Source organism: Odocoileus virginianus, chromosome 16, assembly GCF_023699985.2.
Source record: "Odocoileus virginianus isolate 20LAN1187 ecotype Illinois chromosome 16, Ovbor_1.2, whole genome shotgun sequence".
Classification (NCBI taxonomy): Eukaryota; Metazoa; Chordata; class Mammalia; order Artiodactyla; family Cervidae; genus Odocoileus; species Odocoileus virginianus.
The window spans coordinates 885,400-907,009 of record NC_069689.1 but is presented as its reverse complement, the minus strand read 5'-3'; the positions used below and the strand labels follow the sequence as shown (position 1 = coordinate 907,009).

The window sequence follows — 21,610 nt, the reverse complement described above, 5'->3', positions numbered from 1 at the left end:
GTGCTCACCCTGCCCCGTCCTCTCACCTCCACTAAGTCCCCCAAGCGCAGCCAGCACTGGGCCCTCTGTCTCCCAAGGGAGCAGCCCTGAGAGAAGCGGATGGGCCTCTGGAGCAGATTGAGGGACCCAGGTGTCTCTGGGGCCAGCCTGCCTGCCTGACTGGGGATGAGGAAGGACACAGAACCTTGGTTCCTGAGGGAGGTCATTTAGAAGGGCTGTTGTCCTCAGAGGCCAGCTGCCATCCCAGCCGTCCCTGAGAGGGAGATGGCCCAACCCTGAGGCTGGGGTGTGAAAGAAGGGGGCACCTTCCCCGGAGTAACTCACACCCACACCTATACATTTGAAACCCTCCCCCCAACCCCACCACACACACACACAGATACTAACAGGCCACGGGCCACAGACACCTACAAAAACACTGAAACCCACGTACAAGCTCACATACCCACACAGACCCCACACAGACTTGCAGTCATGATCGGACAGACACAGGCGCAGTTCTTGTTGATTAGAGACAAGGCAGCCTCAGCGTTGCTGCTTCCCCAGACCCAGCCCAGCCTGGCTCCCTTGCTCTGAGCCTCACATGGATTCTGGGAACAGCGATGTCTGGCAGGCACCGGGTGGAAGGCAGGTCAGCAGGCTCCATGGTTCCCTCGCTCCCCTCGTGTGGCTCCCCACCCCCAACCCAGCCTCAGGAGTCAGCTGGGTCAGTAGGCACTGCCAGCAGCTCGGGCTCAGCAAACGGACATCCCCCAGATGTCCCGTTGCCTGCCCCTGCTGGGGCCTCCAGTGTTGGAGGAGGGACCATATGGCCACTGGGGGAAGGGAAGAGCCTCTCAACTCCAAACCCATCACCACCCTCTCCAGCTCCTCCCTGGAGATCCACTGGCCTCCAGAAAGTCACTTCTCTCTGTACCCCTCCTCCCTCTGGGAACCAGGCTTGGGCTGTCTGGAGTGGGGAAGGCAGAAGGGGACTTGAGCCCGGCAGGGGCCAGGGGTCGCCACTTATCTCCCTGAAGTCCCCTGTTTCTGGGGCCAGAGAACCTGAGGGTGGGAGTGACAGGGGGCAGGCAGGCCATCTCTGTTGTCTTCCTCCTGAAAGAGTGAGAGGGGTTGGAGGGGCTGTCTCATCACCTGTCAACATGTCCTGTATCCTCAGATTGCCTGCAGGGTGAGAGGGAAGAAAGGAGAGAACAGGAGGGAGGGGCCGGGAGGAGAAAAATACGTTCTCTAAACTATGGTGCCCTAATGGTGGGACTTGCATCAATCTGGAAAGGTTTGGTGGTAAGTGGCTTTGTGGCTCTCGCATCACACTGGGAGGATGGGCTAATCATCAAGAAAGTGATGGTCTTAAGTGGGAGTAGAAGCAGGATGGGAGGAGAGTGGCAGTCTAGTGGTGGACTGCAGGGCTGAGGGCTGAGAGTGGGTCAGATGCTGGGGGGACTGCAGCTCGGCCAGGTCAGCCTCACATTGAGGGCGTAGGTGTTGGGTGGGTGTGAGCCAGGAAGGAGACCGAGGGTTAGAGATACAGATGAAGGGGCCATGGGCTGACAGGGAAGCCCAGAGAGCAGGGGAAGGAAGAGCAGGGTGGAGGGAGGCAAGCAGAGCCTGCGCGCCCCTCAGCCTGCCCTCCTTGCCTATCTCTGCCTGAGCCTTCACTGCCCGCTCCACCTCGATTCCAGGGACAGGCAGACAGGTCAGGGCCCCTCAAGGTTCTCAGGCTGTGAGCAAGGAGCCAGAGAGGGGGCTCGGCCCCCTCCCACTCCCTAACCCCAGGCCCCAGCCAGCCCATTTCGTGAGGGTTCAGTGAGTGCTCAGCCCCCGGCCTCCCCACGGCCCACATCCCTGCTCTTTCACTTTTGGTCCTGCAAACCACTGAGGGGAAAGGGTCTGTCCAGTCCCATTAGGCAGAAGGCCCCTGGAGGGCGGAGTGCTGACGTGGGCCTTGCTGCTGATGCTGCCGAGGTGGCTAATGCCCCACCCCCCACAACCTGGGGCCAGAACTTGGTCTCCTCCAGCTCCAAGAAGGTCAGGAGGGGTTTCTGTCCGATGACCACCTTGAGGGGCAGCCCAGGCCCCTTTCCCTAGGGTGTTCAAGTGAGAAGACCCAGCGTGACAGCTGAGCATCACTGCCCAGATCCTGGGCCTGCATCCCTCCCTGCGCCCACCATCCTAACTCATCGTCCTCTCTTCCTCTCCCACCTCTCCCTCCCCACATTACCTACTGCACAGGGTTTATGTTTCTTGTTCTTATTTTACAAAGAAGCCTAATGGAAGCTTTGCCCTTGAAACCAAACCCCGAGGTGGCTCTTCTGCCTGTAAATCTTGGCTGGCTTCTCTACAGTCTGGTGTCAAATGGGGGCACCAGGATCTGCCTGTAGCACCTTACTCCTCTCAGGCCTCTGAGATGGCCTGCTTGCGGAGCCTCCTGGTTGGTCTCCTGGATACCCCCTACCCCTGGAGCACACACGTAGGTGAGCAGGATGAGATTTGGACTCTACACTTTTTTTTTTTAAGAACGAGTTACCATTTATTGATATGGTCCATCATGTGCCAAGGGCTTTACAAATGGCCACCCTTTGAACCAGGTGTTATTATTGGGTGGGGGCTCTTAATATCACGGGGGGGTGGGGGGAGAAAACAGGCTCAGAGAGGGAAAGGGACCTGCTCAAAGCCACACAGCAGTGCCTGGGCTGGAAGGCAGTTGCCCTGCCTTCGTTTTGTTACACCTTTGATGGCCAAGATGTGGAGGGAGATAGGTACAGGTGCCTGAGACAGCTGTGGTTGAGTCTTAGCCCCTCCTCTAGGCTCAGGTAATGCCCCAGAAGCCCTGCCTTCCCTGGTGCAGCCCATCTAGATGACGGCTTGAGTATCTTATAGGAGTTGGCACTCCAATGAAGCTGTGGATGAGGAGGTAGAGAATACCCCTCCAAGGGCAAGGTTAGGGGCCTGTGAAACCCGAGACTCCTGGAGGTCAGTAAGAAGTAGAATAGGCAAGTCATTTGGAATTTTTATTTTTCACTGAACTGAGAGAGGAAATCCAGCTATGGAATCCAGAGAGAGTTCTACAGGAACAGAACAGAAATTGGCTGGGCCCTGGGCCCAGAGAAGGCCTGGAGCCTCCTGGGCTACTGTTCAGTGCCAGCTTGCATCCTTGGCACTGAGCCCCTCACATAGCATCATCAGCTTCCAAGAGCCAGAGCCCACAGTGGCAGCCGCTTGAGACTCTGGCTGCAGCTGCTGCTCTACCCAAGGAGAGGTGTGGGGCTGACTCTCAAGGGTCAGGGAGGCCAAGCTAGGAAGTCTTAGAAATCACCCAGCCCATTCCAGTTTTACAGATGATGAATTGAGGCCCAGAAAGCGTGGTGGGTTTTAAGGAGAATAAATGTGGAGACTTGAACTCAGGCCTCCTGTCTGTTGTGAGTGTCTGCTTAAAGCTCCCCTGAGCATATCTGAGTGTTGGTGTCTAGAGGAGCTAGGCACCCAGGGGAGCTGGCCCATGTTTGTGTCTGTGTGTGCCAGGATGCATGTGTGACATACCCCTCTGCACACACCAGGATCTCTGTGTCCGTCTGTGTGTCCCTCTTTGGGTTCTCCTGTGTGCAGGAACCTGGGGGCATGGTCAGAGAAGGTCAGGTCTATTCCTACAATTCTGGGAGGCCTTCCCAGGCTGAGTAGGGATGGTGGGTCCTGAGGGGTAGGGTGAGGAATGGGAACTTTGCTCCCAGTGGAGACGGCGAGAGCGGAAGGCAGACTGGAGCCCTGGATGAGAAGGGTCCTGGGGCTGGCCTGGGGCAGGGAGACAAAGCCAAGATGGGATATGGGTCCCTGGAAGCTGAGTCACGCTCTCAGCACTTGTGCGGGCCCAGCCCTCTGGTCACCCCCATGGGTAACCCCAGGGGAAGTAGTCACATGATGTGGCACTTCTCAGCTGATTGCTTGAGATCCCCCAGTGTGCTCTGGGCCTTGTCCTTGAGTGAGCCGAGGTCCAAGCCAGGGAGGCTGGCCAGCTGCCCAAGGACCGAGGCCCTCTCCTCCTCCTCCTCTGTGTCCTCCTCAATCATCTTGGCCAGCTCCCGGGGCAGCTCCACATCTCCACCTGCCATCTGGATCTGGCTCTCATCTGTTTCGTTCTGAAGGGAAGAGGGAAAGGGGTGCGGTGGGCTTGGAGGTCTGTGGGGACTCAGAGTTGAAGGGCAAGGAGGAGCCTGGACTGCGTTCCAGGCCCCAAGATTCTGGAACTCCAGGTTCCAGTGAACTCAGCCCCCCTTCTCCATGCCGGGATCAAGCTTTTGACGCTTAGATATAGAGACCTTGCCCTTTCACACCACCTTACTTCACCCTGAGATACTGAAAGTAAGACACTAGCGCAGTGAGTAATGACAACATAAAAATACTTCGGAGTCAGACTGAGTCAGCTAAGTTGTGTGTTGACTGTCATTAACTACACTGAAGAATGTTACCCATCACAGTGATGGATTCCATTCATCCAACACCTATCACATGGGTGACACTGAGCTGAGTGCTTTTAATGCTCACAACCACCCTGTGAGGTACGTATTATTTTCTCCATTTTACAAATAAGGAAATTGAGACTCAGATAACTTCAGTAATTTCCCCAAAGTCACATCTCTAGGAAGTGGGGGAGCTAAATGTAAACCTATGTCCCTCATTTCAACATCTGTGTCCTCTTTGCACAGCACCTACCTACTGATGGTCATTGCACTTCCCTGTCCCTTTGGAGGCTCTTTGGCTTTCCACTTTATGTCCTACTCGGTTACAGCCAAGTCTTCTCTCTCCTAGAGGACCCAGAGTTCTCTGATGGCAGAGTTGTGTCTCTTATATGCTTAGTGCAAGCATTTGAGGAATGATCCATTCCTAGCTGAGTCTGACTCTCCCTTTGAGAGATTTTGAAAAGACTAATGCCCTGTGGGAAATCAGAGGCAGCCAGGGGCTCAATAAACATGTACGGAATGAGTGAATATGATGTCCACATATCTGATCCTCCAATTCAAGTGGAAGATCAAGTTCAGGTGTACTGTGGCCTGTGCTTCCCTTTCTCCTCAGAGTCTAGCTTCTGGGCAGGGGGAGTGGCTTGTGCCTCAGTTCCCTCCTTAGGCAACAGGAGCAGAACTCTTACATGGTCATCTGATGCTGCAGAGCCTAGAGGAGACATCCTCCTAGCTACTTGGGCAGTCAAGGGGGACTTTACTCTCTGCAGACAGACTTCATACTTTGGAAGGCAACCAGGGGTCTGGGAGCAAGTGCAGGCTCAGCAGGTACAGGCTTGATCTCTTTTCCCACTCCTGTCCCTCTCTGGCTGTGTATGACCATAGCCAAGTCCCTTAATCTCTCTGAGCCTCAGTTTCTTTATCTGTAGATGTGGGTAGTAGCTACCTGGCAGAATTACTGAACGGTTAGGTAAGGGCATGAAGATCAAGCACACAGAAAGTGCTGCCTTCTCTCTGTCCACCTCCCTCCCTGGGTGTTCAGAAGCGCCAAGAGATTTTACCCCTGAGGTAGAATCTACTGCCTTCCAACTCTTCATCTGCCTAGCCCTGACTCTGCGTTGGGTGAGTCAGGGTTGGAGGAGAGAAGGGGCCTGGATTGACTCCAGAAACACAAATCCATCTGCTAGGCTACCTCTCAGCGTCAAGCCCTGGCCCTTGGCAGGCACTAATTAACCGCGAATGAATGAAAGAGTGAGAGAATCGTTAACTTAATCAAACACTCCCTGAGAGTTGCAGAGCCAGCAGTAGGGCAAAGGGGTCCGGAGCCCACAGCTCATGGTCCCGGATGTGTCTTGCAGCCCAGGGTCCTAAGCTTACCTTGGGCAGCCGGTATTTGTCTCGGAAGTGGCTCCGCAGCGTGGCCCGCTCTGCCTTCCTCTGCGTGAACTGCGCGTCCCGCTCCATCCTGTGGGGGCACCGGGGGCGGAATCACCGCCGGGGCTGAGAAAATGGGCGGGGCCTGCGAGGAAGGGGCGGGAAGGGTCTCTCTGTCCTAGCCGAAGTTTACTTGGCTCCCGCCCCCGCCGGCCGCGGGCCGGTTTGTTGGGTGCTCTGACCGGCCAAGATTAATCTTCGCCGCCTTTCCCGGGTATCACAGTGCCCTTTATTGCCTCGGCACACGTCGCCCGACGCAGCTATCGGGGCACGTCTGTCTGGCTCTCCGGACCCTGACATGGGTGGCCTCTGACTCGGTCTGTCTTTTGTTTTCCTGACAGGTTGTATCAGTGTGGGGAAAAGTATTTGGAACAGACACGGGTTCGCATCCTGGCTCCACCACCACTTTTTGTCTTTGAGTAAATCATTTACTTTCCTGTTTTGTAAAATGAGGATAAGATTTTGCCGCTCACAAAACTGTTATCGTGATTAAGTGAAATAATAGCTAACATCTAATGGTTTGCCATGTGCCAGGTGTCTTGCTAAGCGGTTTATGTGCATTAAGTATTAACCCTCATAAACATACGGCATGTTTTATCACCACCCACATTTTACAGAAGAAGAAACTGAGGCACAGAAAGGTTAAGTAACTTGCCTAGGGTCACCCAGCAAAAAAGAAGCGAAGCCAGGATCTGACCCAAGCAGCCTAGTCTGGAGTTGAGCCCCTAACTGCACTCCAGGTACCTCTCTGTCCCAGCACTGTCCTCACACAAGAGTGCCCTCATCTCAGGATCTGTCTCTATAACTGATTCTCCCTCAGCTGCAGCGCTTTTCTCGGAGCCTCAGGCTCAGAAGAGCTCCAGTTGGAAGACACAGACGGCTGAGACCAGATCGGATTAAGGGATTACTTGTTTCGTCAGAAATGCACGTGCCCCCACCTCGTCTCAGGCCCCTGTCGCCCCTGCCCCCACTCCCTCAGGGCCCGAATGTAAAAGTGGAGCGGGGTTCTAGGTTGGAGATGGGGTGGCTCTGGGGGCAGCCTAGAGGTCGCCGCCCGGCCCTTACCTCGTCTGGAAAAGTAGGGGAGGAGCTCGGGGTCTGAGACTGCCCTAAGGGTGGGCAGGGCGGCTCTTGGGGAGTGGGGAGGGCCGTTGGAGGCAGGAAGGGATGCCACTCACTTCTCTTCCACCAGTTGCTTCTGATACTCCTCATACTCCTCTCGGCTCATGCCCTGCGCTTCGGCGGCCGACTTGTCCCCGTCCCCCTTGTCCTCGCCGCCCCCCAGGCTCCCAGTGAGGTTCTTCAGCTGGCCGCCCACCATGGTCTTCACCATGAACGCCATGGTCTTCGCTGACCTGGGCACCGCGCGCCGGTTACCACGCGGCGGGCACCCAGGCACGTCCGCTTCTACTTCAGCACTAGGTCTCAGGGACAGCTCCCGCCGCAGGCAGGCGCCCCACGCTCTGCACCGCCCACCGCCCGCCCCTGCCCGGGCCCGCCTCCATAGCCCCAAACCCCTCCTCACAGGGGGCGGGGGGCATGCACGGGGCTGAGCAGACTGGACCACGTGCCCGCTCCTCACTCCCGCCTCCCCAACGTGCCTCCTTCCATGCCAAGCTCCGCTGGGCACTGCTGACAACGGATTGGGGCTGCCGTTAAGAGGGGGGAGGGTCGCTCCCCAGGGGAATGCGTTGTGCCTTTATGTGCCCCAGAACCCTGCTCCCCCTACTTCCTTCTCCCCCAAATGGCTGATAACCAGGATTTCAGCTGGGAGGTGCGAGTAGCCCTGGGCTCTACCCCAACCTTCTTCCCAACCCGCCGCCCCAGCAGCTGCCCAAAGAGCTTGACGCTGAGAAAGGGAGGGAGACCAGAGAGTGGGGAATCCCAATTATGGCTCCATGGGTTGCCTCTTAGAGTTCTCGATCACGCGCCTGCCCTGCTGACCCCTGGAGCTACAGGGAGTAGGGAGAGAGTTGTTCATGGTGATGCTGGCTGGGCTGGACCAGGAAGGGCACTTGGAGGCACCCTTCCTTGTTCTGGGTGAATTTGGGGACAGAATTATTAAACACAGCTGTGACGCCATCTCGCACCATAGTCCTGAGTTAAGGCCTAAAACCAGGGGTATCTGGTTTTTTGGCAGTCAAGTCAGCCGTGGACCTCCTTGCCTGCTTGGAGCCCACTCCCAGTGACCATCTGGAAGAAGTTGAAGCCTTCAGAGATTAAGGTGATGCTGGAAGGTAAATGAGCATATCAAAGCATGGGGAGAGGGAAATTGCCTTTAATAAGCGTGGATGTCCCCAAAAGCTAAGGTGTGGGTAGGCGCTGGGCACCCAGAGGCGGAAGACACCGGCCAAGCCCTCTACCCCCAGGTACATGTTGACTTCCTAGTGATGGGAAGTGGACATTTCATCAGGGCTTCGAAGTAGGTCACGCCTGTATGCTGGGGGAGAAGGGCTGCCTCCGCAGAGCCCCGAGGGCCCTAGGGATTTGTGGTGTAGAACTCAGAGGAAGGCTGCATGTGGACAAATAGTCCTGAAGGCCCTTGTCCAGCTTCTGCTTGCTGCCAGGGAGAGAAGAAGGTCACTTGGGCTTCTCCCTTCTGGGTTCTTGACACCAGGCTCTTTATATTTACTGCACCCACCGCCCTACACTCACTGGACCACAGCACCCCCTGCTCTGAGAACCTCTGTGGCAGCCTTGGTCTGCTCCATCAGTACCACACTTTCTTCCTGGCATTCAAATTCCGTCCAGGTGGCTCCAGCCTTATGACTACCATTGCACTCCTATGTAACATAAGCCTGTCATCATTTCCACCCTCATACCTTTGCTGTTCTCAGCACCTGCAGGCCACCTCCTCTCCCACTCTGCTTTTAAAACGCAGCATATTTCACTCCTCCTCCAGGACCATCACAGCCCACACTGATTCCTTTTGTCTTGAAATACCACCGACAAGGACTGCCCCATTTCTGAGCTCCTTAGCACATCTTGCATCTCTAAATGTCTTACTCGTTTACAAACATTCATCAAGCAGAAACTGTGACATGCCCCCAAACTTTTAAATTCTCTTTGCCCAGTTTCACAAACATTTTGCTCTAGCAGTACTGAACTTGCCACTTTTTATCCAATATATATATATATATATATACATTTTTTTTTCATGCTTCCATGTCTTTTCTCATGATGTTTCCTCTACATCAATGCTTTTACTTATCTTGTTGGGCTTGAAACACTCCTAGTTGCCTTGATGATCCATATCAAATATCCCTTCCAGGTGATTCCCTGATCTCCCCAAGCTGGCTCTAGTGCTTTTTCCAGCACTTTTTAGGCCCCTGAGCTTCCTGCTGTCATGGCACTGATCACAAAGGACGTGACTGTTAGTTACTTGTCCGTTTATCACATTAGAGAATGAATTCTGTGAGAAGACTCAGATGGGACCAGCAGCTGAGCAGGTAGTCAGCATCTCTATGGAAAAAATGGGCCCTAACTTGGGCACTGCTCCTTGCCAGCTGGTGGGCCATGTGGATCTCCCCACTGGAACCTTAGTATCCCCTCTCTCAAACTGAATCTCTATGGTCCAGACCCAAGAGATGCCAGGTAGGTGTGGGAACTCCTGCACATGGGAACACCCACCTGAAGTGTACATAGCAGAAGAAGCCTACAGTCTGGATGAGGAGGAAGAACAGGAAGATGCCAGGCTGCAGGCACGAGGAAACCCTTGGGGACCTGCCAGGTGAGCGAGGGTCCTTGGCTGCTGCTCTCTGAAAAGAGATGTTCTATCAACTCACCTGCCGAATCAACTAGCCCTGAAAATGGATGGCGCTGCGACGCTCATCAGACCCCTGAAAAGAGATGTTCTAAGATCTTAGATCAGCTTCTTACTCAGAAGGAGGGAGGGGACCTAGAATCTGGACCACTGTGGGGCTTTGTTTCCTTCTCTCAGTGTTGGGGTACCTTGGCTTTCATCCAGGGAACTTGGAGAGGGGACAGGGTACAAAGCTGCCTCTCCACCCCAGCTCCTATGTCCCTATTTGTGGGAACAGCCAGGAGGGCCTGGGGCCTGGGATTTTCAGGGTGCTGAAGGCTCTAGAGATAAGTGAGAGAGAGAGAAATACAGAGCAAAAGACAGGGTGATGGAGAGGGCAAGGAAACGAGCAAGATGGAGTAGGGCACAGGAAAGAGTGGACTTCACCACTAAGCTTTGAATGATCTTGGGCACAGACCATTCCCATTTATCTTCTGGTCATTGTGGGAGTTGGACCAAGTGATCTCCAGGGCCCTTCTGGTACTGACAGTCTGTGGAACTCTCCAGAGAGCAGAGAAGGCAGAGAGTAGATGCGATCCATGTGCCTGCATGCCCGTGTGCATGCACACACAGACACGACGGACACAGGTGTGCCTGACAGGAGTCCCAGCGGGGAAGGGCAAAGGCAGGAGGGGCCTGGGGCTGTGGAAGTGCTAGAAGAAGGGGGCTGAGCCCTGTGGTCCTCGCTGCTGTTCCTCTCACCGCTGGGCCCCGCAGGTCCTTCTGCAGGAGGCTCAGGATCTGGGCCAGCTCTGAGAAATGATGCTTGGTGCCCACGGGCAGGTAGAAGACCTGGGCCCTTGAGGCCATGTGAGCAGCTGCATCCCTGGTACAGAGTGGAAACCAAGGGAGAGAACCCATTATCCCTTCTGATTGCACCCAAAGTACCTAATTATGCATTTCCCATAATCCTCAAAGGCAGCACCTGGGTGAGGAACAGGCACCACCCATAAGGCCCCTTTTGGGGACTTGTGGTCTTCCCCCCGACCCAGAGCTTCTCCTTGAGACACTTTAGCTCAGAGAAGCATCTCCCTTAAGCTGTCCATCCCAACCCCAGGCTCCCTGGGCTCTGCCCCCAGGGATTTAAATCCTCTTCCTCCTCATGTTCCCAGCCCCGGGGTATCTAGATGTAGGGAGGAGGGCTGGGGTTGGGGTGCAGCCACAGCATACAGGCTGAAGCGCCTCTCCTTCCATGGCATCAAGGTGACCCCCTGCCCCTAGGGCTCCATGGATAACTCCAGAGGCCTGGGCCTAGAGTGGGATGCTGAGGGGCCAGAGGTGGGTAAAATGAAGTCAGGGGCTGCCCATCCCCCAACTGGGCCTGCTTTTGGTTGTGTTCCCTCTAAGAACCCCCTCAAAATGTCCCTTCCTTCTGGAAGCTATCACTGAAGGAAGGCTCAATTTTACTAAGCCTCCCTGGGGTGAGACTGTCTCAGGGAGTTGTGTTTAAACCAGGAGTTTCAAAACTTTAGACTTGATTCAGTTAAATTCAGCTCAGTTCAACAAATCTAACTCTGCCCCTAGCCCCTCCCTGTTTTCCAGGCTTTGTGCTTGCTGCTCAGGAGATGATGAAAGTATTAAAGGACTGATGGGGAGTCTTCAGACAGAGAAGCAAGTTGGTGGGTGGGGACTCCTCTTCCCTCTCCCCCAGGATCCTCCTCTCCTGGTGCCCTTACCTCATCTCTTGCAGGTTTTGCAGCAGGTTTTGCTGTCCACGGAGTAGGGCACTGACCTTGGCTGAGTCCTGCAGGAATACCAGCCTCTTCTTTAGGGCCCAGGGCCCCTCTTCTCAGAGTTCACCTTCCCCGGGGATTTGCAGCCCTCTTCCTTCTAGAGGCCTCACTCCGTTACCTGGGCCCTCATTTTGGATACGCTAGGTTTATCTGACCCTTTGCATCTGGGCTTCTGATTTTCCCCTCCTCCCAAACCCTTCTCCCTGAGAAGTCCCCTTTCCCCCTCCCTCCCCAATCCCCCCCCCAACCCCCACCCCCCCACGCTGCCTTCTTGCCCAGTGACCTGGAGAGGTAGCCACCTCTCTCAGGGGTGGGTGGAGCCTGGCAGGGGGAGTCCTGGGCCTGGCAGTAGGATCAGGGAGACGTGGCCTTGGAGGACCTGGTCCCTCCCCTCTGCCCTATTCCATCAGCCCAGGCTCTGCTGCTCTGTCCTGAGGACATGATTCAAACCTCAAGCTGACAGAGCCCAGCAAAGCTCACAGGAGCCACTGGCCCCTTCTGCCCGGCATCTAACATCTTGACTGAGCTCAGCTCTCAGGCCCCAGGCTGGGTCTGCCATGGGACGTGACTCCCCAGGGGAGAAGCCAGGATAGCAGTGGAGGGGAAACAAGGATTCTGGTGCATCTGAGCATTAAGCAAGCGTATGTGAATCAGATCACATGTGGAGCTACATGCAAATAAGCACCCAGTCTATTTTTGTCACTTGTCTAGAGATCCGCGTCTAAATACCTGGCAACTCCTTTCCCCAGCCCCAGCCATGGGCTCTGTGGGCCTTTGCTTGTGCCAAGCCCCCCCAACCCCCACCTCGCTCCCCCACCTGGCAGATCCACGCCACTCTGCCACCTGCAGCATTTCACCCCTGCCCTCCTTTCCCTCCAGGGCTCCCCAGGTGGCGCTACTGGTAAAGAACACGCCTGCCAATGCAAAAGACAGTAGACATGGGAGTTCAATACCTGGGGTGGGAAGATCTAGAGAAGGGCATGGCAACCCACTCAAGTATTCTTGCCCCATGGACAGAGGAGCCTGGTGGGATACAGTCCATGGGCCACAAAGAGTTGGACACGACTGAAGCAACTAGGCACGCATGCACACACTCCTATCTCTCCAGACCCTGGGGGAGACGAGTTCTCGGATAGAGTGCTTGCCCCTCTTTCTGGACAGAGAGAGCTGACTGGTGCTATCAGATCAGCCTATGGAGTTTGGCTTCTCCGGGCCTGCAGGCAGACCCTTGGGTGCTCAAAGGGCCACTCACCCATCCTCCCTCAGGCCTGATCTGGCCTGGGGACCCCAGCTGCTGTTTCCATTGCTGCTCAGCCTGTGCCAAGTGCTTGGAGAGACCCTGGAGGGTCTGCAGGATCTGCCTGTGTCTGTGCAGTGTCTCCTCCAGGCCGAAGCTTTGTTCCCCTGGGGATTGGGGCAGAGTGGGGACAGGCAGGCTGCTGGGGTGGGCAACAGATCCTGTCTTTTGAAGCCGCCTTGGAGGGGCAGAAACGTGTGGCTTCTGCCTCCAAGACTCTCCCCTGGAAAGATGTGTCTGGGTGGTGGGGCAGAGCCTGCTTAGATACGGCCTCCTCAGGCGCCCCGCTTCCTGCTGGTTAAAGGGCGCTTGGTTTGAAGGGAAGAGGATACCATGACCCTCAATCAAGTCCCTGGCCCACCTGCCTGTTCCCTGGGTCCCTACCCTCTTCCTGGACTCCATAGTTCAGCTTTGGAGTCATGTCTTCCTTGGTGCCCAGGCCCAGCCTTGCCCGCAGCCCTTCCAGCTGCTTCTCCAGGCGGAGCTGCTCTGTCTCCAAGAAGGGCTGTGAGGGAGGCTGGAGAAAGAAGACACAAACTTAGGCCCCAAATCCAGAGGCAGGCCAGAGGACTCTTCCCACAGGGCCTCCCTCAAGCCCTGCCCCCTTCCTGACCAAACAGGCACCCTGGGATAGACTCAGTCCTCCCAGCCCTGCTGTGCCTCCGCCACACTCACACACACTCTCTCACACACACATTCACACACACACACACACACACTCACACACACACACACTCACACACTCACACACTCACACACCTAGGTCTCCCTCAGCTCAGCCACCAGGCCCAGTCCTCCCAGCCCTGCTGTGCCTCTGCCACACACACACATTCACACACACACACACACACACTCACTCACACACCACAAACACACACCTAGTTCTCCCTCAGCTCAGCCACTAGGCCCAGTCCTCCAAGCCCTGCTGTACTGCCGATCTTTACACCCATCTCTCCCACTGTGGCCCAGACCCCAGCAGCTCCCTCAGGCCTTTGTCTGTGCCACTCCCCCTGTTCCTTCAAGCTCATCTTTGCCATGCCATCTTCCTGCTCCCCTGGCGGGTTAGGACCCCTCAGTACTTCCACAGCTCCTTGAGGACAGGGCCTGGCTCTGGATCACCTCTGGCCCCCAGCACTTCCCAGCACAAGGCTTGGCCTGAGTAGAGCTTCGCAAGCAGATAGCGATAAGGGTTGGAATGACAGGTCTGACAGCTGACATGAGCGGAGCAGCCGGGGAGGGGAGGGATCCCTGAGCTGCTTCTCCCCCAGCCCTCCCCCCAGGGAAGGCCCAGGTTCGGCATTACCTCTGGACCCGGCTCACGCAGACTGAAGGTCAGGAAGGACAAGACGTCATGGTCATCTAGAAAGCAGGGTAGTGAAGGGAAGGGAACTCACTCCCTCAGCCCTCACCCCTGGCCTCCATTATGTTCCAGGCAGGCAAGAGATCTGGGTGACTTTGAGCAGCTCTGATCCTCATCTTGCCTCTCTTCATAGGAAAGGTGTGAGGATCAGATAAGCAGATGGGTGGGCTGTGAGGATTGACTCCAACAGAGAAGTAGAGGGGGACCTCCAGTGAATGAGAAAACTGGACGGTCCTGACCTGGAGCCATGACCACAGGCCAAGCAATACCCTCAGGCCCAGAGCCTGGCAGAAGAACCACACAGGGGCTGCCTCCTCCTCCTCGTGACTCTGACCATGTCACTCTCCTCCTTAGAAACCTGCCATGGCTCCTAGAGTCTAAAGACCGAAGTCCTGGCATTCCAGGACGCCTCCTCTGCTTGCACCCTGCTCTCCGGCTGGGTTCCTCCACAGGCTCTCCATTATACCACATCCTTTTGCTCCATTTCCTAGATGTCCCTCATGGATGACCCTCTTCCTCTTGCCCCACAGATCCCAGCTAGGGACCGTTGTGGAGCCAACACTGAAATGGAAGTGACTTGTGTTTTACGCCATTTGAGACTTTCATCAACTCTGCTAGGCAGACACGACCTTCCCCGGATGGTAACAGAGGCCCAGAGAGGGTTTGTGGCTTTGCTGGGTCCCACAGTGAGGAACTGGCTGGCCCCACCCTAGTGCTTCTTAGAAGTGGTGTTCAGTGGGCACCGCTCTTCTGCCCAGAAGGCCCTCACCTGCCAGGATGCTCGTGGCCGCAGAGACCCCAAAGAAACCTCCAGGGGCCAAAAGCAGGGGCCCCACATCGACACAGACCTCATCTGGGTCGCTGGGAGTGAGGCCGCTGTTCAAAGACACCTGAGGGACACAAAGGCCATGAGTCCCTCACAGGGGGAGCCCACTTCTCTCCCCCAGCCCCAGCAGGGGCAGAGTCCCCACCTGACTCACTGGCTCCCTGACCCGGAAGGCGGGCGGGCAGCTTGGAATCAGAGTGATGTGGAGGGGCTCACACACCTGGGCTCGTGTCAGCTCTCCCAGGCATGTGCTGGGGGCAAGTTAGGAGTCTGTGTGGAGAGAAGGGATCCCTATGGGTGTTGCCCGCGTGTGCCAGGGACCGCGTGTGCTGTCACAGCTGTGTCTGTGGGATCATGGGAATCCACCGCGCTCTGAGCCCTGTAACCTGCACTCCCTGCCCGGTGGACCCACAAAGGCAGGAGGGACGACTCACACGCAGCCTCTGCCCCCAGTAGGTGATCCGTGCTCTGAAGGGGTACGGCCGGTTCCGGAAGTCCTGGCGGCAGGAGCCCAGCACCAGGCTGCCTCCATCCCTGTGGGCACTTGGAATCCAGCCAGGCCACACAGGACCCAAGGCCTAACCAGTAGGGGTGTTCCCAGAGGCCGTGCGCCCAGGCCTGCAGTGCCACCCGCCCCCACTGCTACTGGTATAGCTTCAGCCTCCGTTGCTGTATTCTGCTCTCGCAGCAGCAGAGAGTGGAGCGGGAAAGCAAGCCTTGCCTGGCAGAATGCTGGGATTTGGAATCCACAGAAGAGGCTGAGGCCTGCCCTTGGATGCTTCCCTCGTTCTCAGCCTGAACCAACAGTGGGGTTTCTACCCACAATCCCCCAGGCCCACCACCGCCTCCTCGGTCTCCCACTGGCTTCCCTCTGAGTAGAGCTTCTCTTTCCTCTCCTTTCTGCCTTGCTTGGCCCATAGCAGGACAGACAGCACGAGGCCCATCCTAGCATCCAAGGACAATGTGACCAGCTGGCCTCCCCACGGGGGTGAAGCAGCTGGTCCAGAGAGTTAAGAGTGCTGAGACACCCTGAGTGTGTCTGGGCTCTTGGACACACAGACGCTCTCACGGCAGCGAGCCCGTCACCACCGCCTGCGGCCGAGAGGGGGAAGCACCGAGCAGGGGAGGAGTCGGCTCCAGGTCCCCAGCGTGTGTTTGCCCTCTGAGCCCCTGTGACCTTGGGCAAGTTGCCTCACCTTTCCAAACCCGAGTTCCCCCATCTTTTAAATGAGGATATTAATTGAAACTACCTCATAACATTGTTATGAGGGTTAACCAAGCCATGAGCGTGAAGCGCTTGGCGCAGTGCCTGGCGTACAGTAAGCTCAGGTTGTAAATGTTAGCAATTATTCTAATTGTTATGAGCTAAGAGGGATGTTTGCTAAGAGACACTGACGAACTGGCCCAGCTACTGAGGAGACATCCTGGCTGCGGAGGGATGGGCAGCCATGTCATTGGAGAGAAAGGGACAGGGCTGGCAGGCACGCAGGCAGCTGGTGCGGGAAAGGGCGTGGACCCTGCACCGGCAAGTCTGGCCTCAGATCTCAGTTCCGGGCACAGCTGTGTGACCTGGGGCAAATCACTTCTCCACTCTGGGCTCAACGTCTTCACCTGTAATTGGAGCCTAATAATCCCCACTTATCAAGAGTGTCAAGATGAGATGATGGGAGTGAAAACGCTGAGCACAAGGCCTCACTCTGCATCATTTCACTACCCCCGCTGCCCTGGGGCTGTTGGCTTCAGTGAATTGAGGACTCCAGGGAGTAATTCCCAAGAAGAGCAAGCAAACCCTGGTCCCGGGCCCTGGAGGAGGCATAGCTGGGACCTAGTGAGAGGGGGCCCTGGGCAGTGTCATCAGCTCAGATGAGAGGACAGCAAGCAGACCACTGCCCTGGAAGGGGGGTTATCCATCAGAGGCCAGGGCAGGGCACAGTGGGCCGTGTGGGTAACCACCAAGCTCCTCATAGCCCAGGAATGAGGTAGGGGTCAACCTAGGCAGGCCCTTACCCAAGAGGTTCGTAGGGGGTGTGCCCATCTCTGGCCAGCACATGGATGGCAGGGCTGTTCTGTGTGGGAAGTGACAAGCAGCCTGAGACCCGGGCACAGGGCAGAGGGTGAGGCTGTGGGCGGGATGACGGGCAGGAGACCACCACTCACCTGGGGATCTTGGGCTGAGGAGTCGAAGAGGATCCCAATGCCGTTCCCCAAGTCCGGCGCCCCCAGGACAGGGCCTACCTGGCCCCTGCCCTGGGTGTACCACACGGCCTGCAGGTCCGCAGCTGCTCAGCTCAGGGGTCCCTGCAGGACGCTGGGACCCCGGGCTCACTACCAGCTCCTCTGACCCACCCCCTCTGCTGGACTTTCATGGGGACCACTTACCATGCCCTGGGCTCCCCGGCGCCCCGGCCCGGTCACCCTCATCTGTATCTCCACCTCCCAGGCAGGGAAGAGGATGGGGGTTGTACTCCACACGGCGCCACTCCGGTTCCGCATGGATGGGGCCAGCCGTACTTCCTCCAGGCCCGGGATGGCATCTGTGGGCCAGGGCAGCTCAGGGCCTGGGCCCCACCAGCCCCTGTTCCCCCATCACTCTCTCTCAGTGGTCTAGGCTGGGCTCCAGGAGGAGGAAGGAAGGAACATCACAGCCAATAGTAATAAGCTGGCTGGTCAGACAGTGGAATCCATCGAAGAAGTGGGGATTATGTCTTTGCCAGAGGGAGGGAGGGTCAGCGAAGTCTCCAGACACACATGGAGCTCTTTACCTGCATTCTCACATAAGCCTCACTGCAAGCCTGTGCAGCTTGCTTTTATAGGGCCCCATTTTATCTTTTAATTATTTATTATACTATTTTTGGCCACTTGGCGTGGGGGATCTTAGTTCCCCAACCAGGGATCGAACCCATGACCCCAGCAGTGGGAGCTTAGAGTCTTAACCACAGGACCACCAGGGAAGTCCCAAGACCCCATTTTATAGATGAGGAAGCTGAGGCTCAGAAAAATTAAGGAACTACGTGAATGGGAACCCAGCTCCCTCTGACTCCAAAGTACAAGCCATTTCCACCATGAGAGAGATTTGTGTCCAAAGGGAATGGCAACCCACTCCAGTATTCTTGCCTGGAGAATCCCATGGAGAGTAGAGCCTGGAGGGCCATAGTCCACAGGGTTTCAAAGAGTTGGACACGACTGAGCAAGTGAGCATGGGAGCATTGTGTTTATCAGAGGAGGAAAGAGGGGCCTATGAGGGAAAGGACAGGCTGGAGACCACGAACACAGGGGAGCACCCTGAGAGAAGATCCAGGCGGAGGGCCAGGACTCCAGGCTGTGGACACATGGGTATGTCCAGACACAGGCGGGCCTTCCTGGTGGGGGCACCTAGGGGGCATCTCAAGGTGGGGAAAGTATGAAAGCAGAGGTGGGAGCTGGCCACGAGGGATGGAGTGAGTGTGAGAATTACCACTGATGTGGGTGGGATGGGGGGAGAGGGAAGGAAGGAGCGAGAAACTGAGGCAGGTTTGGCAGGAAATGGAGAAGGGAGACCAGAGGCCCTGCCCCAGCTGCCTCCACTCCCCTGCGGCCTGCCAGCCTGGAACCTGGCCCAGGGCCCAGACCCTGCCAGCATGTCCTGGAGACTGCTAATCCAGCCTGTTTGCTCAGCAGAGGCCAGAGCTGGGGGCAGGGAGGCTCAGAGGCTGCAAGGCCAGGAGGGCTGAAGCCCTTGGGAGCCACCACCACCACCTCTGAACTAGGATGCAGGAGGCGGAGGTTGCCCATGTCTGCCACACTTCTGCACTGGGCCTCCGGTGGATTGTTCAGGGGACCTCACTGCAGACTGCAGTCTCCTCGAAACTGACTCAGCTCTGTGTCTCTGGGTGGGGCACAGAGGACATGGGGGTGAGTCGGATAAAAGGATGAATGAGTGAATGGACACTGAGCATATCTCTGAGCGACCTTGAAGAATGTGCCTCTGCTCCCCCATATGTCCTGGAACACCCCAGACTTGGCGTGGCCCAGAACAATGACTGTGGTCCGGGCCCTACCATCCTGGGCCTGAGGCTCTGTGCTATGGGGAACAGCCTCCTCCTTTGTTAACCTCCTGGGTCTTTGTGAGGGAGAACTGGGCCCAAAAACCCTGCTAAGAGGGCCTGTCTTCTTAAAGGGATATTTGCTCTGGTCTCAGGAATTATGCTGTTTTTCAGAAATTACACCTCATAGACACAGAAATACACAATGGATCTGCTTTCTCTCTTCGGTTTGACTGCTAGGAGGCTCTAAACCAGGTTCATGGCTCAACTCTGAAGAGTGGACAGGCTTCACAGCATATATTTTGGCAGCAAACCATGTTCTCGGACTCATTTCATGCCTCAGTCCTAACACTATGTCTCATTCTTCTGGCTCACTCCTAATTTAAATTCCTCTCAGTTGCATAGGTTCATATAAGTCCTCAAAAATCTTTTTAGAACAAGACCGAGTAGAAGACAGATTCTTTGTAGGTCTGGGTTTGGAAGGCCCTGAATACAACGTATGGGCTAAGATGCTCTCGTGCTTGCTTCCACCCAAGAAACACACAGGACAGGGCTGGGGCCCTCTCTGGTGAAAGAGCTGGCCATGAGGATGCCTCCCTCCAGGCTGCTCCCAGGTCTCCTGGACAGCCACAACCTGACCGTGTAGAGCCAGAGTATCGGTCTGTGCTGATCCAAGCTGCCTTGTGTCTGTGAGTCCGAGACTCAGCCTATTAGCATGTGTGTGTGTGTTCACAGGTCCATGAGGCAGGGTGGTGAAGGGTTCTCCAAAGAGAGGTGAGAAGAGGAGAGAGAAGTCCCAGGGCAGAGAAGGGGAGACGCAGAGAGAAGCTGAGGCTGATGGGTAGCGGTGGGGCTGTGGTGGTGGAGCAGGAGCCAGGTTGGGGGGGGGGTGTGTGGTCCTGGGGCCCGTGGCACTGTCTGCCCCCGGCCTGGCCCCGTCTTGGGCAGTGGCTGTACCGGCAGGCCCACTCCCCACCGAGTCACGGCCACCCAGAGCTGGTCAGCCCCTCCAGTGTTCTGCAGAACACTGGGCATGGCTAGTCCTCACCCGACATTTTACCTCCGTGATGGCTCCAGAAGGGTATTCCAACCCCAGGCAATGCCAGCCTTGGTCCTTTGAAACTGAGCTTGTACTCAAATCTTCGCTGAGGCAGATGGCCCCCCTCGGGGCTGTGGGGGTCCAGGAATACAAGGAGGAGAAGGCAGGGCAAGGGATCCAGGCCACGGACCACCCTCATTGCTAAGGGATCTAGTATCCGGGCCCCAGGGTGGACTTGCAGCTGGGAGGATAGGGAGGGGCTCCTGGGACAGGGCCACTGGGGGAGGAGCCAGGATGGCCCAGAACCTGGGTTTTTGGCACTGTCCTCTCCCTCCCTCTCCAGCACAGACATCCTGTTCCTTCCAGGCCTGATCTCAGGCCCCGCCCCACCCCTTACCTCCAGCCTGATGAGGCAGCCTGACCTCCTGCCAACCTGAGCTCTGCCCCTGCTCCTCGGCTCAGGCCATCCTTCCTCCTTCCTTCTGTCCCAGTGGCTGCAGGACCTCAGCGGGTCACTGGGACGAGCCACCCTCAGCAGCTCTGACTTTCCTCCCTGCCTGGAATGGGCCCCTTCGTCCTGGCTTCTTCCCATGAATGGCTGTCCCTGCTGTCTGGCCCTCACCCACCAACCCCATCCTTCCCTGTCCTGCTCTCTCTGCTTGATTCTCAGCTCTCTCCCATATTCCCAAACACTCATGCCTCCAAGCAACCTGGTTTCCTCAACAAAGAAATTATGTGAAAATAGAAAGGGAGTCTTAAGAGAGAGCAAATAAATGCAACGCATGGGCCTTGTAAGGTGAAAAATGAGACGGGGAAATTTGAACAATGGATATTTGATTAAGGGATTCTTGTTAGAATTTTTAGGAATAATAATGGTATTGTGGTAGAATTTCTTTTTTAAGTCTTAGGTCTTCTGGAGAAATATACTAAAGCTTTATGGATGAATTGATATAACATTAGGATTTGCTTCCCAATCTCCTAGAACCTGGGTGGGAGGAGGGGAACATGGTGTGCATGGCAGAGAATTGGCCTTGAGTTGATAACTGTTAAAGTTGGGTAATAGGACGTGAGGGTTCCTTGTATTCTAATCTCTACTTTTATATGTTTGATGATTTCCATAATGAAAAAAGTTTTTGAAAAATAAGAAATCCTGGGACTCCCCTTGGTGGTCCAGTGGTTAAGAATCCACCTAGCAATGCAGGGGTCATGGGTTCGATCTCTGGTCAGAAAACTAAGATTCCACATGCTGCAGGCAACTAAGCCCACGTGCCACAACTAGAGAAGCCTGCATCTTGCAATGAAAGATTCCACATGGTGCAACGAAGGCCTGAAGCAGCCAAATGAATTAAAAAAAAAAAAAAAGCTTAAAAAAAATCCTGTATCTCAAATATTTTCATCCAAATAAATTTTGGTTTTCCAGAGTGGCTCCAAGAATTCTGGATAGCTTAAGTTTTACTGTACTTTGTAAACCCCCAGTAGAATTAAGATACTGAAGCTCTACAAGTTAATTAAAACCATGGCTGCAAATGGAAAATTTTAGGACATGCTAAAAGAAGAACTTCATTTTTCTACACTGAGCCCTCAACCACCTCCACTTACTTCTCCCCCTTCCTTTTCGCAGCCGAGCTGTGGAAATGTGGGCTTCC

At 55.7% G+C, this 21,610-nt stretch overlaps 2 protein-coding genes across 2 annotated transcripts; both read right to left on the bottom strand.

Moving 5' to 3' along the window:
- Positions 1-2,998: 2,998 nt before the first annotated feature.
- On the bottom strand, positions 2,999-7,368 carry CPLX3 (complexin 3). Its single transcript, XM_020873612.2, has 3 exons — positions 7,064-7,368; positions 5,829-5,916; positions 2,999-4,133 (listed from the first exon to the last, which is right to left on the bottom strand). Exons 1-3 carry the CDS (start codon positions 7,225-7,227, stop codon positions 3,909-3,911), a joined length of 477 nt encoding a protein of 158 aa, XP_020729271.2. The 5' UTR covers positions 7,228-7,368; the 3' UTR covers positions 2,999-3,908.
- A 780-nt stretch (positions 7,369-8,148) lies between these two features.
- On the bottom strand, positions 8,149-21,610 carry LMAN1L (lectin, mannose binding 1 like). Its single transcript, XM_020873631.2, has 14 exons — positions 19,986-21,610; positions 17,283-17,437; positions 17,061-17,168; positions 16,911-16,969; positions 15,338-15,437; positions 14,847-14,967; positions 14,021-14,076; positions 13,102-13,234; positions 12,673-12,824; positions 11,688-11,762; positions 11,364-11,431; positions 10,390-10,513; positions 9,516-9,643; positions 8,149-8,445 (listed from the first exon to the last, which is right to left on the bottom strand). The coding sequence occupies exons 1-14, from the start codon at positions 20,746-20,748 to the stop codon at positions 8,313-8,315; spliced, it is 2,175 nt and encodes a 724-aa protein (XP_020729290.2). The 5' UTR covers positions 20,749-21,610; the 3' UTR covers positions 8,149-8,312.